A 19,295-nucleotide genomic window follows, 5' to 3' on the forward strand; every position below is an offset into this window, starting at 1 on the left:
ATAGGGACAACGTATTCTGCAGAATATAAATTTATATTTTAAGGATTTATTAGTTTCATTCGAAAGAGAGTCGTGATGATGATCACATATTTTTTATAAAAAGTGGCGTAAATATATTTAGTTATAAAAATTTTTTAATTGTGATTAATTATTAAATTAAGTTTAAAGTACACATTTTAAAGATGTTCAATTTAAATATGAACAAAAAATTTATACCAATAAAATTGAATTATTTTCTTCACTTAGGATGTAAGTACCCACGCATATTGATTTCATTAGAAATATTTTTGTTTTTAATGCAATGACAACATTTAAAAAATAAATAACTGGAAAAGTTGCTTTGCTGCAATAGATTGTATCTCGTCATTGATACATTGACCTACACTGAAAAGGATGTGTTAAATTTGAATTCAATAATAAATCATTTTATAGGGAAAACACTTTATTTATTTTTGTGTGAATAGGTTCCTGGTATAATAATAGCTAAAAAATTAATTAAATATTTTGAAAATCTTATCGTGTTTAATAAATATAAAATAATTATGTATGTACCTAATTATTAGCGAATAGTTTTGTTTGAAGTTCTTGAGAATAGTTATTGAATTACAACAAAATTACTACAATCGTTATTTTTCGTTTAATTATTGAATTTTGTAAGAACTTGATGTCTTTAAAAATAATTGTTTATAGGTATTTTTGAGATGTTCAGGTTTTTGCAAGAATAACTTATGAGAGATCTTAGGCATTATATTTAATCTTCAAGCTTTAGCTATTAATATTCAAAATTTTATAAAATTTCACTTCCAAAATAAATTGCAAATTTTTGAAGTTTTGACAAATTCTGTCAGTCTGAACTTCAAACGTGTATAAAAAATATCCTTACAATATTTTTAATGTCAACATGTAGGTAGAACTAATTTATTTGTTTGAATTTTTTAGATTTTTCACTGATTATAACCATTAATAAAAAAATTAATTCATTCAAAAATACTAAAATAATGCTCATAATCACTATAGACAGCTTAAAATTATGTTTTTAAGTTATAATAAATGTAAAATTTTTCTACGATATGATTTTTTTTTTTGATAATAAAAAAAAGTCATAAATGGTTTAAGTATCAATCGTTATTATAAGTTTCAATATTCAATGTCGTCAAAATCAAAATTTAAGTTTAATAATTTTTGATATTAAAAATTAAAATCATAATTTATATAAAAATTTAAAATTAACATGCCTCTAAATTTTAAAAGTACATTAGTAAAGTAAAGCATTAGTTTTAGATTAAAAATAAAAATGATCCTGAACTCAGAAGTTTAACATACGAGTTATATTTACAAGAATATAAAATACATCGAAAAATTAAAAAGTTGCTCTTACGAATCGTAAGTTACGATATGAAACAATTATTATTTAATTAAAAATTAGTTAACAGGATTTCAAAATTTTCAATGGCAAAATTATTATAGTTTCCCATTTTTTTTTCATCGTTGTACAATTTATTTTTGTTAACTAGGAATTAACTAGTTAAAAAGTTAAAGTTAAATTAAAAAAGGTTGGCAAGTGGATGTCGCTCTGCTGTACAGTAGGTTACAAGTGGGTCACTGTATAATGGATGGTATTAAATTTGAATTCAATGGTATAATATCATTGTATATAAGAAAACGATTCTGAGTGGAGACGGTATGTCAATCTAGATATAAGACATATTGTATACTTATCTATGGTCTTAAGAAAAAAATTGACCTATATAATAGGTACTTATCATAGATTTCAAATTAATCAAATCACAATATCCATTAGGTACTTATAACGCGTTATACATCAACAACTAACCGTGATACTATCATGGATATAATTATAGTATACTTTAGAAGTTTCAAGTACCTACGAATAATATTATACAATCACAACAAAATAACTGAAATAGTTATTCTAGGTCTTTTGTAATATGTATTTTTGTCCAAATTTGAACTTAAAATGAGTATAAAAATAAAGTGTACTTATGTGTTTTTAGATTTTTTGGTAACAGAATAAACTACTTACGTGGAATCTTGTTTTAAATTTTCAATCCTTAGATATAAAAGTTGAACATAAATTTAAATTATGTATTAAATTTATAACTTTTATACATTAAACATTTTTAACTACAAAATAATTATTCAATTTTAAAGTTGATAAATTTTGTCAAAATTCGATCTTTAAATGCTTATAAAAAAAATTGTGCCAATGTATTTTTATTTATTTTTATAACTGCTAATGTAACAATATATATTGAGCCTTGTATTAAATTTTTACACTTTTTGGCCCAACAGATAAAACTTTATTGACATCCATAGAAAAAAAACTAATAATATTGGAAACTGAAAATGTCCCTAAACAGTTCAAAACAAATCAAAATATTTTGGAAATGTTATCATGTATAGAAAATGGAAATATAAAAAACCAGTGAACATTTCATGTATCTACAGTCATTTGTTTTAATGTTACACCAAAAACCAAAGTCGATTTAGTAGAAAATTGATTTAGTAAAAAATCGATTTTGCGTAAAAATTCCATTTTTTCCTTAATTTTTCTTTTGTTTTTCACAGCACGTTTGAATATTACTGGAAATTTTAAATTTCGACCTCTCTAATGGACCAACAATATTCACATTCCCATTGAAAAAGATACCGAACTTGAAAATCGAAGCATTATTTCGACAACTTACTTATCGTGTACACTTACACTTAAAAAAAAATAAAAATAAAAACACACATTATTGTAAAATCAATACATTCATCGTTCCATTCAGAATCTAAAATTAATTTTGTTTAGTTAGGTAGTTAACTTTTTAATCAACTTATGTACTTAAGTAGTTTAATTTAGATAGTTGAAATATCTTTGCTTTTCTCAGTAGATTAAAAAATAATCCATCAATTTAAAAATTTTTTGAATTTTTTCTTTTTGATGGTTCTGTACGTAAATTGTAAATATTAGTATTGAAATAAAAATAATGATACAAGCATTTCTGTTATTTTTCTTGATAAAATAATTTTGTATACAGCTATATTTTACTGGATAGATCCCAGATAGACATAATATATATATAAATATTTTAATTGATTATGAAGCCCAGCAATTAAGGTCATTAGCTGTTTTGGTTTTTTTTTTGGTTTGCAGGGGAGAAATCGTAAGTTTGTAAACACGCGTAAAAGGTTTGACAGATTTTTTATTTGGCACCAGTAGGTATCTGCCATGCCCTGGTATAGGGGATGGTGGCACTTCTCTCCGTACACCGTGACTTGCCGACCGCGGCCGAGACATAATACGTATTATAATATGATCTTAAATTGCTATTTGATGTAGAAAAAAAATGTATATTTATTAAATAATTAATTTTTTTATTATATTTATTATAATTTATTATTTTATAATATTTTATATTTAAAAAAAATTAATTAAAAATGTATATAGGGCGTAGGGCATATAGCTTAAACATTTAATTATCACGTAAAGTAAAAATATAAACTTAGGTTTACGGATGGGTTGTCAATCAAAATGCAATACTAAAAATTTTAAATTGGATATTTATTATGTGATAGCATTTATAAGAAAACATCTTAATGTATTTAAAAACAATACAGATTTGACATACAAAACCTACGTGTAATATACCTCTCTTTTTTACAAACAGTTATTGGCAGGGCTTTGCACCGAAATCATTTTTTCGAGTTTCGGGTTTCGGGTGTTGAAAGAAAATTCGGGTTAGTGAATTCGGATGTTACGGGTTAATACAGTTTTCTGGTTACGATTAAGTGCAAATTTATTCGGGTTAATTATAGTAACCTCTGGTGTTCAAAAAAAAAAACACATGTTGTATATCAATTAACATGAGATTTTCAATGCAAATTTGATATAGTAATCTGATTTTATATTTAAAGTAAAAATTATGAAAAAATTGAAAAATTAAAATATTAAATTTAATATTAATACTTATTAGTTATTAGTTTATTACTTATTACTTAGTACTTAGTCGGTCCTTTTTCTTCAGAAGAAAGTTCTCGCTTATTAGATATTTCAATTTTTAACTAAACATATTTTTGTTATATTTATTTTTGATCAAGAAGGTTAGGCAACACAATTAGGTACTATTGTCTATTATTGAATATTGTGAAATAAAATAAAACAATCATCTAGCATCAAGGTCTTTTTTAATTGTAAATTAATTATTTTGTTAGTTGCAAAAAAAAAATGAGTTATCCGTTATACACACTTACACTACTATCTTTTTATCTTCTTAGACGTGTTAATTGCAAAAAAATACATACAAATTGATATGCCACTTCAGTTTAAGTAAATCGGGTTTTGGGTAAATCTGAATTTCCATTCGGGTTTCGGGTGTTTTTGGGTGTTTATTTTTTTTAATTTTTTTTGTGTATACGAGTTTTGGGTTACGCTATTTATTTTGGTTAATTCGGGTTCTGGGTTACGTTCGGGTGCAAAGCCCTGGTTATTGGTAACAGTTACTTTTGGTATTGAAATACTATTTCATATTATGGCACACACAACTTACTAAGTTACATTTTTGATTTGTCAACTGTTGTCTTTTAACTTATTGATCTTGTGCTCTCTTAACTTAACTGAATCAAGTTAATTATTTTCATAAACTGTCCCACTTTTGCATTAAATAATTTAAAGTTTTGCCTATAATAGAAACATAAAAAAAACGTTACGTTGGATTTGGGTCATTACTAAATCAAAAATTGTTAATATCGTATAGCTATTATCGGAAATTCATTCATAATACACAGGTCCTTTTCTCGATAAGTAATAACGTATTTTTGAAAAAAAAATCCAAGTGGGTAACTGAGACAAAAAATTTTAGGAAAAGAATTTTGTCATGATGGGACAATGTAGACAGCATAATATTACAAAGCGTACCTACGCGTGTATGGTATAGGTAATAATATTATCATTCATAAGCATACCCACTTACATAAAATGAAAAAGAGTTTTTATCACATCCGTCGTATTGAGATAACCGAACACGTGTTTTATGCTCAATATCCAACAAAATAATTGTTGTCCTATTATACTCGTAGTGTTAATATTTTATAATAATATTATCATACCGTGTCATATGATCACTGCTTCGGCGCTGATGTTTGTTTTGCTCGAGTCTAGACGAATGAACTATAATAGTGTTCTAATTAGTATTTATACGGACATTTTTAAACATAACTATTATTGAAACACTGTTTAGCATTCATGCAACGCCAAGGACGGTTTTAATTAAATACGAAAATGAACAATTTGATCTAAAAAATGAAAAAAATGTACGAATATTATTTTGAAGTATTTTAATAAAATCTCATAATTATGGAATTATTAATTATTAACTTTTTAACGGTTTTCAAGCACAGTTAATTATTTCGAAAAGTATTTAAAATACGTAATTGATAACTCAGCAAAAAAAAAAGTAATTATAGATACTTTCAAATACTTTCAATTTTTTTAGAAAATAAATCAACCAAACCGATTTTCATGTCTTATGTTAATTTTTTATAGCATATTATTGTACACGAAACAAATGTACGAAAATTATTTTGAAGTTGTACATAATCTAATATAAATAGCTCATAATTAAAGACCGGATTTTGCATAAAATGCATGTTGCTATTTAACATCATAATACATGCAGGCAACGAGTGTCCATAAATCATTACTTGATGATTAAATATCAACATTTTATACTGCATAATATTTTCGAATATTTTAACAAAAAAGCATACAAATATACAAGTCTAGGCAAGTTAATGATTTTTTTTAACTCAGTTAAGTTAAGTTAATATGCATCACTAACAAAAAGTTAAAAGTTAATTTAACTATAGGTTAACTCAGTTCAGTTAAAAGTTAATACACAATTTTTGTTAACTTTTCATTAAGTTAAAAAAAAAGTTAATTTGTTTATACACGGCTAGCGTAGTTACTTTTTTTCCCAACTCAAATCTAAATTATATAGACTATAGTGTTTATAATTTATACTGTATTTACCATATAAGTTAGAATCGAATGATATACATTTTTAACTTTAAACAATTCACGGTAAATATGTTTGACACAAAAATGAAATAGACCGAAATGGTGAAATATAATAAATATAAAAGTAAAATAAATTATCTTAAGAGGACGTGATACCCATGTGTTATGAGTATTTTAAAATTGTAAATTTTTTATACATCTTAAAATACTCATAACTCGAGTTAAAATTAAAATATACTAAAAATCATATGAGGTTACCTAGATAATTATCTTATCTTTAGATTTTATAAGAGGTCAATTCACTCTAATTTTTAAATTAATGGAGCTACACGTGTTCTGCTGAGCGTAAAATTTGCTGTTACGCATTTGTAAAACGGAGACATCACGTGCGGGTATCACGTCCTCTTAACTCACTTCTTAAAATGAAAAATAACTCGTTAATTAAAAAGACATTTAATAAGTTAACAGTTAAGTTAATGAAAAGCTAAAAGTAACTAGTTAAGTTAAAATTAAATTACCTTTTTAACTTAACTTTAACTTATTAACTCGTTAATGCCCAGTCTTGCAAATATACACTAAACAGACCAAAAAGGTGTTGAGCACAAAAAAAAAACTATTATATGTACGTTTAAATATCAAATATTATATGTTTCAAAGAATTAAATTTATTGTACCTACTTACCAAAATGATATTTAAGTACTTGGTTTGCAATCTATTAATTAATAATTATTAACAATTAAATTACAATTTAACAAATTACATTTTTGCACTGCATATCTGTGCTATATAATACATTTTACTTTTGTTTATAAAAATGTTAATAAAACTAAAATTACAATTTAGAAAACATATGAATCCGGCCTTTACTCATAATGTAATATTATATTAATTATTTATGATACGCCTATTATTTGTACCTACCTACTCTTACATAATATTATGTGACGAAAAAAAAGATAATTTTCTGCGTGCCATATTTTTTAGTTATTTTGAATGTTTTCATTTCGCACAGGTCTAGGTCCTATAATTGGATTTTTACCTACGATAGCGAAACAATTGGGGTACTCAATAACCACATACGGTGTCGTTATGACTGTTATGTCGATGATATCGATGATAATGGCACCTCTAGCCGGTGTGATCGTCGACAGGTTCCACGTGAAAAAAACGCTATTTTTTTACGATGACACTATTGCTGGGCGTGGTTTCATTTTTCTTCACTGTTTGTACCAAAAGTGCCTTTGGAGATGGGCTTGGAAATGAAATGCGAGTCTGAAATTATTATGATCGTTCGTGCAGATACCGTCCAACAAAATACGTCGATTTTTAATGACGAGAACAATGACGAATTGATCACATGCAAGGTGAGACTAAACAATACGATGAAAAATATTAAAATGTGTGTATGGGCTTGGAACGGTTTTGTTTGAACAAGTGTTGAATAATGATCGTACGTTTCTGCGGTGCGCGGTCGTTTAAAATTTGTGTCAGTATGCCAAAATTAAAAATAATATAAACTGTACTGGGCTTCCAACGAATATTAACTAAAATTAAAATTAAAACGGTAAATCGTTGAGGAATTATTACGCACAGGCTGGACTGATTTTTTCGCAAATGTTTTAACGTTATTAACTAGTATTATTATTAGGGCTAGGGACTTCTAGAAGCTTGCATGTATTTAAATAATCATTAAAAACATAGCTAAGTAATATAAAAATGTGTTTCATAACAATGCGAGATTATAGTATTTAAAATTTATAATTGCATATTTTGCATATTTGACCGTTTTTCATTTATAAGTGCATATTTGACATTATTTATAATATATAGGTATAATAGTTTAAAATTTAATAAAAAAAATCTAATTTTATATGTAGATATTAGTATGATGGAAAATAAGTGTTTGTTTTCCTCTCCATCACTCGTACTGTTACTTATTGGCACACTAAGTACCTATGCGTGATTCACAAAAACTCGATGTACGAAAAAAAATCGGAAAAGACAATTATCAATTATTTGTTAATATACGAGATTTTTTATTATAAATTACAAATTAAAATTTTGAAAATATTATCTAGATATTAAAATAAAAAGGTTTTATTCAATATGTACTATAACTTTTTTTTTAGTGCATATTTTAATAGCATTATTTAGTGATTCTCTAGGGCATAAGTGCATATATATTTTAAGGTTTTTAAGGGAATGAAGTCCCTAGCCCTAATTATTATGAAGTATATCATTACCGAGGAGACTGAAATTCACTAAACTTCAGTAGATATTTTTAAACATGTATACACATTTATTTAACCTTATTCAGCTGACTTGTCAAAATACGAAGTCGTATGACCACCAAATAAGTAAATCGAACAATCGATCAGATTTCTGCGATTATTGGACGACAACCACGTTCAATAGTGATATCGAAAATATAAACGATCATAGTCGGATTGATGTTACGTTGAAATTGAAAGATACGGAACAAGTAATATTACCACTATCTTTTATTCAAATCTATTATTGTTAGTACCTATTTAATTGATTTGATTTCAGACCGAAAGTTCGTATGTTTTCCACTTGTCGTCCGCCCAAATGAACGGTACGGAAATTCCTCTAACATGCCAATGTCGTTTAAAAACATTTTGCCACATCTCATGTCCTAATGAAGACATAATGCTTATAGCCACTGTGCCAGCATACAGAGGAAACGTTTTTAATTTGTATCAATTTTGGATTTTTTTGATGACTGTGTCTGCGTTCTCGTCTTGCGCAGCTATAACGATAACTTTACAAAACCCAATATGTCTCGATATTTTAGGTAAAATATATGATACACAAATACCGCAATGTCATTGATATTTCTGTAATTGAAACAAAAATTACGTCTAATTTTCTTATTGTAGAAGACAAACCCGAGGATTACGGAAAACAAAAATGTTGGTCATCATTTGGTTGGGGAATTTTTTCCATATTCATCGGGTGGCTTGTGGACTGGTTTAGCGTCGGTAAAAAGGAAAAAGATTATTCGCCGGTTTTTTATTCGTGTATTTTACTCACAATTTGTAATTTATTTGTCATAAGTAAACTCAAAGTAAGTTATTTCCTGAGACTGTGCTGTACATAACAATCTAATTTTTTTAATTTTCAATTAAACACAATTAAAAAAAACCACGTTATATTATTGTCCTGTGATTTATAGGTAACCGAAACGAAGAAATCCAAAGGAAAATGGAAGAGTATATATGGACTGTTTACTAAACATTATGTGATTGTATTTTATATATGGGTAGCATCAACCTCGTTTCTTCATACGATTATTACACATTTTCTATTCTGGTGAGTTTATGATTGAAGACATTTTTTCATGCAATTGAAACATTTAAATGCAGACAAAATGTTTTCTGCATTAATTAACTTGTAATTATTTTAAGTGTTTTTTTTTTTTTTTAATTATATTGAGTACCTATTTATAATATTATAATAATCTCATCATTGTGTAAACAGAAAAAATACTACGGAAACGTAGAATACGATAGATGAGTGCCAAGTAAATTTTGATTTAGGCAAGTATACAGCTTATATAATAATGAAATAAGATATGAAAAAAAAATGCAAAGTCTGTTGTCATATTACTGTCGAGTACAATCCTAATTAGCCAATTTGTAGAGCTCAAATTAACGTTGTTATTTTTTTTAAAGTTTAATATTATCAACTCGAACTAAGTATTCATAATTAAGTTCTGTTGTAGTGAGCTTAAACGTAGTCCAAAACAGTACAAATACATTTGTATAGGTACTTATTGTGTATTATTATCAGGCCTATGAATTTAATGCACTAAAAAACTTTAAAAAAATGCATTAAAAATGTCAAAAAAATCCAATAAAATATGCTCTTAAAATGCCAAAAATTATAGTATAAAATTCACTTTAAATGGTTTTTAATTTAATTTTTACATTTATATTGAGATTATAGGATATTATAAATTAGTACATTACATTTTACATGCATAAAAAGTGTTTATTTAATAAAAAAAAAATAATAAAACTGTTCATTGAAATTGAATTTTGTTTAACCTTGAAACGTTGAAACATTTAAAAAAAAAATGTTTATGTAGGTATTTGTTTTGTTAAAATAATAAAACAAACTTAAATATATATATTTGCGGATACCTTATTCATCTTTAGTTTTAACTATTGAGTTGGATAGAAAAAAAAAACAAAAATTGTATTTCATACATGTCGATTGACGGATTTTGATTAAAAATACCCAAAAATGAACTAAAAAAAGTGGTTAAGTAGATGTCACTCTGCTGTACAGTAGGTAAGTAGGTTAAAAGTGGGTCAATATATAATGGATTGTATTAAACCTGAATTCAATGATATAATATAATATCATTGTATAAGAAAAACGATTCTGAGCGGAGACGGTTTGTCAGTCTGGATATTATAATTTATTATTATTTATTATAATATTCTGTAAGTTGAGTTAATATTATAGTATTATAATTTTTCATTTGTTTCTATGGTGATAAACAAAGCGTTAGAAATTAAAATCCCATTTTTAGCGGGTTTTTTGTAATTTTTCTTCCACGTGGCATTTAATAACTATTGAGAAAATCGAAAAACGACCTCTCTAAAGTACCATATTTTCCAAATTTCTATAAGATAAAATACTATATGTTGAAATCGAAGAAGTACTTCTGGTAGACATTTTGTATACAGGATAAAAAAAAATAATAAAAAATAAACAACATTGTAAAACCAATAGCTTCCTCGCTCCACTCAGAATCTAAAAGGAAAATATGACCTATAAATGCAAAAACATTTCCTATAAAATTAAAAACGTCAAAAAATGCAAAATAAAAGTTTCATAAATGGATTCGTAGTTACATAATTCAAATTATGTACTTACAAAGCTACGTTTCACAATCAACAAAAAAAAATGTACTTTCCTACAAATTCACAGCCCTAATTATTATATATCTATACCCAAGGGCATTTAAGAGTAAACAATTTAAAGTTAAGTTAAAAAGTTAATTTAATTTTAACTTTTGGTTTTTCATTAACATAACTGTTAACTTACTAAATTTTTTTTTAATCAACGTAAATTTAAGAAATTAATTTTTATTTTAAGAAATAATTTCATTTTTGTATAAATGCATCAAATTTCAGTTGTTTTGAACATAAGTACTTACCTATTATACTTGTACAGTTTATTCGATAGTATTATACTATTCAAGCTCTTAAACTCAATTATTTTTCAGCTAGGTGTGATAAATTTGGTGTTAACTTCATTCGGGGTCTAATCGAGGGTCGAGTTGATGCCCCGAGGCTTCTCGAACTACTTGATTTTCAAATTCCCAGTAATACTAGGCTACGGTGTTCTTTACTTCTTTTTATCCCCCTGACAATGAGTATAATTTCATCAGAAATTTCCCACTCTCAAGAATAATTTGCAATGCGAAATTGCCTTAAACTTTTAGAACGAATGCACGCAATTGTGCTTGTTTGTTAGTTATTTGTCATCTCGTTGTTATTCTTATAGTTATTTCAGTTTAATCTTAGTCTTCAGTTAATAAAGGATTTCATATTACACAATTTTTGAAAAATTTGAATGTTTTAAAAAAAATGTCTGCGCATGCCTAAACTTTAACTCTCTTTTATGAGTTTGAATTTGAATTACATACATTTTTACAAGCAACTTTGATTTATACATTTTTATAAAATTGACTAACTGAGAGTGCGAGCCAAAGTTTTGATTTTTTATTAATTATCATATTTTTTAAGTCTATAATAGTAAAATCTTCTTGTGATTTTGGATTTTTTTTTGTAAACTCAGGTGTGGTATCGTAAGTAAAGCACATTTATATTATTTTCACCAAATTATAAATAGACTGTTAATAATATGATAAATTTAAGATGCATAAATCAAAACTTTGGCTCACTCTCAGTTAGTCAATTTTTAAGATAGAAAAAAACTTTTTAAATCAAAGTTGCTAAAAAAAATTGTGAGTAATTCAAAATTTAGTGTAATATTAAAGTCATGCGTTCAAAATATTTCGTGTTACCTTTATCGTTGAACACACCATTTTGAGTGGCGATGTCTTTGACGTCTATTTCATATATTATAACATAATATTATTGGTAGTTACTGAATAATAAAATGTCCATTTGTGTACGAGGAGGTCTTACATACCTACAACATAAATTAGTACTTAACGCGTGTTAAAAACGGCTGCGTCAAAAATGTCCACGATGTCCTAGATTTTCTCAAGTATGGTAAATTCGATTAGAAATTTCGCAAATTAATATCTGACCGTATGTCATATAATACATTTCAATGTTAAAACATTTTATCACGACTGTTAATATGTAATTATTTTTCAGGTACATGGAGGATTTGGTGTTTGCCAACAATAACCACGACCAGCGGGCGTGGCTTAAAACGCTCCAAGGTCTAGCTCAAGGCATCCAGTGTTTTGGCGGTGAAATTCCATTTTATTTCTGGTCCGGTTGCATAATCAGAAAGATGGGTCACATCAACTGCATGGCCATAGTGATGGGAGCCATGGCCATCAGGATGTATCTTTACACAGTCATCTGGAATCCAGCTTGGATCATTGCAATAGAGCTATTGAACGGCGTGTCGTACGCGTTGGGAGGGTCGGTGAAAATGTCGTACGCGAAAATTATGTCACCCGAGGACACCACGAACACTGTAATCGGGATAATAGCGCTTTTCGATTGCATTGGTAAACTATAAAAATTGTCTTACACTTGATATTTAATGTTTCTATATAGTTATAGGTAAAATGCTCTCAATAAAAACAAAAAATTAAGAAATCCACTCAGTACCTTTAGTTACGTTATGATTCTCGATTCGTAACTCCATACAAAATAGTAAACGGTAAATAATAATAATAAGATAAAGGTGGGCAAATGGGTACCACTCTGCAGTACAGTTAGCAGGTGTCGAGTACGGAGTGGGTCACTGTATAGACATTATGTAAAATACTTAAGTATGAATTCAATGTCAAATCATTGCACATGAAAAACGATTCTGAGCTAAGACAGCAATAGGTCGGTCTATATGTTATTGCTAAGACTGGGATTTCCATACACTTTACATTGTTTTCCGAATCTTACTACGCGATGCACGTTTTATAACACACACCTTACTAGTATTTATGAATCAGAGTAAAAAGTTTTTTTTTTAATTTTTTTTGAAGATTTTAAATTTTAAGGTCCTTTTTTCTTTTTTTAGAGCATCTTAGGATTTTTGGAGCGATTTTGAAGTTTTAGAACCCAAAATTGGAAATTTAAATTTATTTAAGGATTTTTATATGCTTTTATATGATTTTATATAAATTTAACAAACTAAAACTACATACAGATCAACAAATATATTATAATCTAAACCTATAAAAAAAAAATATAATAATTTACGGAAATAATTATTGTATTTCCAGATTAAAAAAGTCCAATACGATAAGTTCTATCCGTAAAGGTTTTTTACAATCCTTTAAAAATATATCGTTATATAAACCGAGTACATTTTCAATAGAATTATTGCTGTCGAAGTAATTAAAAATTTAAAAAAATGGTGAATTTTTTTAATGCATTATTTAGAATTTTTAGGGCATAATAACATTTTTTTTTTTTGCACCAGACCTAAATTTATTGCTAAGTATATTTTATGATATTATTGTTATTAAAGTGTTTATTTATCTATTAGCAATACCTATGTATATATAGTAGGTTGAATTAAATTTTTTCGAAAATATTGCATTTGAAAATGTGATTGTGTGTATATAATATAATAATTAATAATAAACTTCCCAAGAATAATATTTTTAAATTACAACAAAATAACTAAAATCGTTATTCTTTGTTTAAATATCTAAATTTGAACTTAGAATGAGTATAAAAATAAAATTGTGTTTTTATATTTTTTAGTTCCAATAAATCATATGACAAAGTTTCAAGCTCGGGCTATAAAATTTGAATATTTTACAAATCATTAACTACAAAAAAATTGTACAAATGTTTTTGATGAATTTTGTCAACATTTTAACTTAAAATACTTTAAAAAAAATCATGACTTTCCCGGTAAACTTTTTTTTTTTGTTATAGCTATACACTTCTGAAGAACATTGTATTGATTGTAATGTGAAGTGGTCATCCATTGATGGCATTTCATAATATATAATCATTATAAATAGAAATTAATGAATAGTATTAACGAACTTTATTTAACTAACACAACTATTACAGTACTTAATTTTTATAGATTGTTATTTAAATTTACATTATCTTACGTGTGTTATAATAATTATAATCCTACGCATCTCGCATGATAATAAAATATAGATACAATGTATCCATTGTTAGATGACCCAAAATTACCTAAAAAGTAACATGTCAATAATATGTATTCTACTATAATAGTGTAGGTAAAAACTATGAGCATTACACAAAAACATAACATAATATAAATAATATATTTCATCATAATCTGTGTAAATGCTTTATTTACATCAAAATTTAAATTTCCCGTGATGAAATAGAGATATAAGATTGGTAGTCACTAGATTCCTACAAGTGTTTATGTAAAAAATACAACAAAAGTAATATCAACAGGCATTATTGTCGAACGCATTTATCAGGAATCTGTTATCTCTTCACAATAACGAGTCCATATTAATACATTTATACTATCATATAATATTATATTATAATTTATAAGATTTGTCGACGTGTTGTTACTAGCAAACTGTAACGTGTTGTTATACTGGCGTATCCCGGAAACCAAATTTTGTACAGAAATACAACACGTATATAATAATACGTGTATACTGAATAGATCTATTAAAATCTTAATATCTCCCCCCCCCCCCCCCCCCAATGAATACCTAGATACCTACTGCTTACTAGATGGTTAATTAAAATATATATTTAAATTACCTACGTATAATATGCAGGTGACATTGGCAGCTATAATATTGAAATTATTAATAATTTATTAAAAATATTACCCAAAAAAGTTAAATAAACTATAGTTAGGAAATGCAAATGACATACGTCAAAATAATATATACGTATACGATTTTTAGAAGTTTATCTTTCAATTGGAAATTTAACTTTGAATCGATTCGTTATAGGTACCTATATAAAAATATTATAGCCAACACGGTTTTAAAATGGATTTTTTTTTATAGGTGAATCTTTAGGTAGTCTACTGGGCGGATATTTATTCTATTCATACGGTGGAGTGTGGTCGTTTCGATTTTTCGCCTGCAGTTCTGCTTTGATGTGCTTTTTAAACATACTAAGTAATCGTTTTGGATTGACTAAAGATTTGAAAAATTGTAATTTTGTCGCAGTGTCTACGACAGAAAATAACCAGAAACAATGATGACGTTGAATGAGAAATCTAATTTAATGATTTTTCAAATTGTTGTTTTATATAAAATTGTAAAAAAAAAAAAATGTAATGTAATTATTTAGAAAAAAACCTAATATAATAAAATAACGAATAATGTTTTATATTATATAGTATATTAACTACATTATAAAATATTAAAATAACTCATGTGAACATACAGGGTGATTATTTTTTCACCCATTATTTCAAAAAGTATTAATGTTTTTGAAAATATTTTTTTACATAGTTCCAAGTTATTAAAAAAATATATTTTTTAATATTTTTTATGCTTGTAATTCTTTAAGTTTCTTAAAACAGTTTCTAGTTTTAATTTTATATTCCAAGTATTTTGATTCAAAAAAATCGAATATAGGGCGTTTATGATTTACAAGTATTTAAAGTTTAGATGGACGGAGTGGAGTGGTACGGGGTTACCCCGCAAAATGTTTGTCCACTACTCCACTTGTCTAAACTTTAAATACTTATAACTCATAAGCTACTCGTCCTAAATTCGATTTTTATGTATCAAAACACTTAGAAAAGTATTCTGCTTTGGAATATTAAATGTAAGCTCTGTTGTTATTCAAAAAAGTAAAAACTTAAAAAAATATAAGGATAAAAAAATTTAAAAATATGATTTTTTAATAAAAACGTTGTTTTTAACAACTTGAAACTATGTAAAATAATATTTTCAAAAACATTAATACTTTTTGAAATAATGAGGATTTCGTGATACAAAAAATCACCTTGTATGTACGTGTACATGAAGTTGGCCTACATCACTTTGTCGCACAAACTTCAAAAAGTAAGGGGGCCACCAAATAATATTGAAAATTGACTGTCGCCAATTATACATTTTAGATTTTCTATTTTTACATACAATTATTGCTCTAGACATATCTATAAAGATTTAACAATGAAGTGTATTTTTTTTGCATATGTTTACGATAAGAAGTCGAAATAATGCTTCGACTTTTAACCAGTGTGTAGGTAACACAAAACAATTGGACTGTTTACTGTCTAAGGAATTGAAAATCAAGTTTAATCAACTAATAAAGGATTTTTTTTTAAGGAAAATTAAAAAGGTGGACAAGTGGGTTCTTTTATAAATAATCAAATATTTTAATAATAATATCAAATATCGTAACAAATTCAAAATCAAATGCTCATAAAAAATAAATGCTCCTTTCTAAATTTTTTTTTTTTTTTTGATAAGGCTGAAAATCTTGTTGAAAATCTTCTATTAAAATGTGTAATGTTAGTAATGTTAACTATCGTAAAAAAATATTTATCAATTTCTGATAGAAAAATAATTTGTATTTTATTTTATTCTTATACTAACGAGCCATCTACCTCTACTTCAATAGTTCCCAACCTCTTATTCTATTCTACTCCCCCTTTGTAGATTCTCAGAATTCTATCACCATCTTCTATAAATTAAAAAAATTAATTTATGGACGTCATATAACGTATATTAACTATTATAATAATACCCCTGCGAAGATTACGAGTGTTTTAGCGACTAAACACTCATAATTTTTATGGATGCCCGATAATCGGTCGTTATTTTTTCCTTGCATTGTAAAATAAAAATAATTAAATAAATGCACATTCTACTTCATGATGGCTGCTTGCGATTTCCCGGCAATGTGTATACTTCCCATATGTTGGGAAACACTGCCCTACTTAAACTTACAAGCCACCTGCCTCTACTTATCAATCAAAGTTTTCTATTAGGTAATTTTGTCAAGCTCATGACAGGTACACATTAGCATTTTAGAAAATACATTTTAGTTTATAATTAATAATGTAATAAAAGGTGCCTATCAAGTATATGATAAAATATTGAGATTTAATAGATATTATATATTTATATTACTGTTTATTACTTTGCTGGCCAATAAAATGTTTTTAATACAATTAAAAACATTCTGACTACGTATAACCGTTTCTCAAAAAATTTTTTGAAATTGTATTAAAAATATGAATTAAAAAAACGAAATATATTATGCTATTCATCGTCGTCCTGTGTTTGGCGTTGTTCACGTCACCGTCCGCCACCGTTGCCGCTCCTGTGATAATGGCCACCGACGGACTGGCTGACAACAGTAACTTTCGACTCTGGCCGCGGCGATCGTCACCACCCGACGCCTTTGTCCCCACGTGGATGGCTGCCGAAGGACCGACTGACAACCAAAACTTTCAGCCTTGGTCACCATATCACTACCAGTGTGACCACCACGCAAAGGTGACCAAGTCCACCCCAGATGTGTTCCACAACAGGATAGGCCTTCACCACGACCGCTCAAGCATGGTAACCAAGTTCACCCCAGCCGTGTTCCTCACCAGGACAAACCATTACCACTACCGCTCGAGCGTGGTAACCAAGTCTACCCCAGCTATGTTCCACACCAGGGCAGGTCATTACCACGACCGTTCAAGCATGGTAACCAAGTCCATTCCAGCCATGCTCCACACCAGGGCAAACCATTACCACTACCACTCGAGCGCGGTAACCAAGTCTACCCCAGCCGTGTTCCACACCCGGGCAAACCATTACCACTACCACTCGAGCGCGGTAACCAAGTCTACCCCAGCCGTGTTCCACACCAGGGCAAACCATTACCACTACCGCTCGAGCGTGGTAACCAAGTCTACCCCAGCTGTGTGTCACACCAGTGCAGGCCATTACCACGACCGCTTAAGCGTGGTAACTAAGCCTGACTCAGCTGTGGTCTACACCAAGGCAGACCATTACCACGACCGTTCGAGCGTGGCAACTGAGTCTGACTCAGCTGTGGTCTACACCAGGGCAGACCATTACCACGACCGCTTGAGCGTGGTAACTAAGCCTGACTCAGCTGTGGTCTACACCAAGGCAGACCATTACCACGACCGTACAAGCGTGGCAACTGAGCCTGACTCAGCTGTGGTCTACACCAGGGCAGACCATTACCGCGATCCCTCGAGCGTGGTAACCCAGTCTACCCCAGCCGCAGTCTACACCAAGGAAGACCATTACCAGGACCGTTCGAGCGTTATAACCGAGCCCCACCAGGCCTCAGCATACATCAGGAATCAACAAGATCACTCAACCACGGTCACCGATGACAAACCTAGTCCCTACCCGAATAATCATATTGAGCTGCAGCCGCCGTCATCGATGGAAAATACTGTTGCAGAAGACATTTCGGCGTACGCCCGGTGAGTTTGCTAACGTATATTATAGTTATCGTACAACTGACCATAATAAAATAGTAAGTAAGTAACTGCACGGCAGGAAATTTAGAGGGAGGTCCTTAGGTAGTGGTATTAGCTCCATAAATGTTATATCGTTTGAACCAAATCTAAACAACTAGATACGTAAGTAATTGAAAATGTCTTCGAAAAATAAACTGTTTTGTAAACATAGTTAATCCCCCGTCCAATCTTTGCTGTCTTCCGTAATTTCGTTTTTATTTATGCAACGGTTTCGAAAGGCTTCTTTTAAAATAATATGTACTTGTTAGTTAATTGGTATTTGTTACCAATATAGGGCAATATCGATAGATGCCTTAATTTGTATGCAATTAAAACATATTAAAAAAAAAAAATTATACTAAAATTACAGCGGCATAAACATTGTAAAAGTTATGCCTATCTACCTAGGTATAGGTATGTTAACCCACGGTAATATTTCAGAATAGATGAAATACCGGGTGATTCTTTTATCAAACAACACTCATTATTTCAAAAAGTGTAAGTTTTTTTGAAAATATTTTTTTACATACTTTCAAGTCGCTTATAAAACAACGTTTTTCTTAAAAAATTAAATTTTTATATTTTTTATCCTTATAATTTTTTAAGTTTTAC

General features: G+C 28.4%; 2 protein-coding genes across 2 annotated transcripts in view; both read left to right on the top strand.

Moving 5' to 3' along the window:
- LOC100169210 (major facilitator superfamily domain-containing protein 6-like protein B) lies at positions 1-15,549 on the top strand. Its single transcript, XM_001946722.5, has 8 exons — positions 1-249; positions 7,036-7,387; positions 8,341-8,505; positions 8,574-8,838; positions 8,924-9,111; positions 9,220-9,356; positions 12,407-12,771; positions 15,238-15,549. The coding sequence occupies exons 2-8, from the start codon at positions 7,271-7,273 to the stop codon at positions 15,432-15,434; spliced, it is 1,434 nt and encodes a 477-aa protein (XP_001946757.2). The 5' UTR covers positions 1-249; positions 7,036-7,270; the 3' UTR covers positions 15,435-15,549.
- Positions 15,550-17,345: 1,796 nt separating this feature from the next.
- LOC107884728 overlaps positions 17,346-19,295 on the top strand; it is a 4,870-nt gene continuing 2,920 nt past the window's right edge. Inside the window, exon 1 of the mRNA XM_016807486.2 lies at positions 17,346-18,647. Coding sequence (XP_016662975.2) covers positions 17,452-18,647 — 1,196 coding nt within the window. The 5' untranslated portion in view covers positions 17,346-17,451. The remainder of the gene's footprint in view (positions 18,648-19,295) is intronic.

The sequence above is a fragment of the Acyrthosiphon pisum genome, chromosome A2, assembly GCF_005508785.2.
Source record: "Acyrthosiphon pisum isolate AL4f chromosome A2, pea_aphid_22Mar2018_4r6ur, whole genome shotgun sequence".
Taxonomy (NCBI): domain Eukaryota; kingdom Metazoa; phylum Arthropoda; class Insecta; order Hemiptera; family Aphididae; genus Acyrthosiphon; species Acyrthosiphon pisum.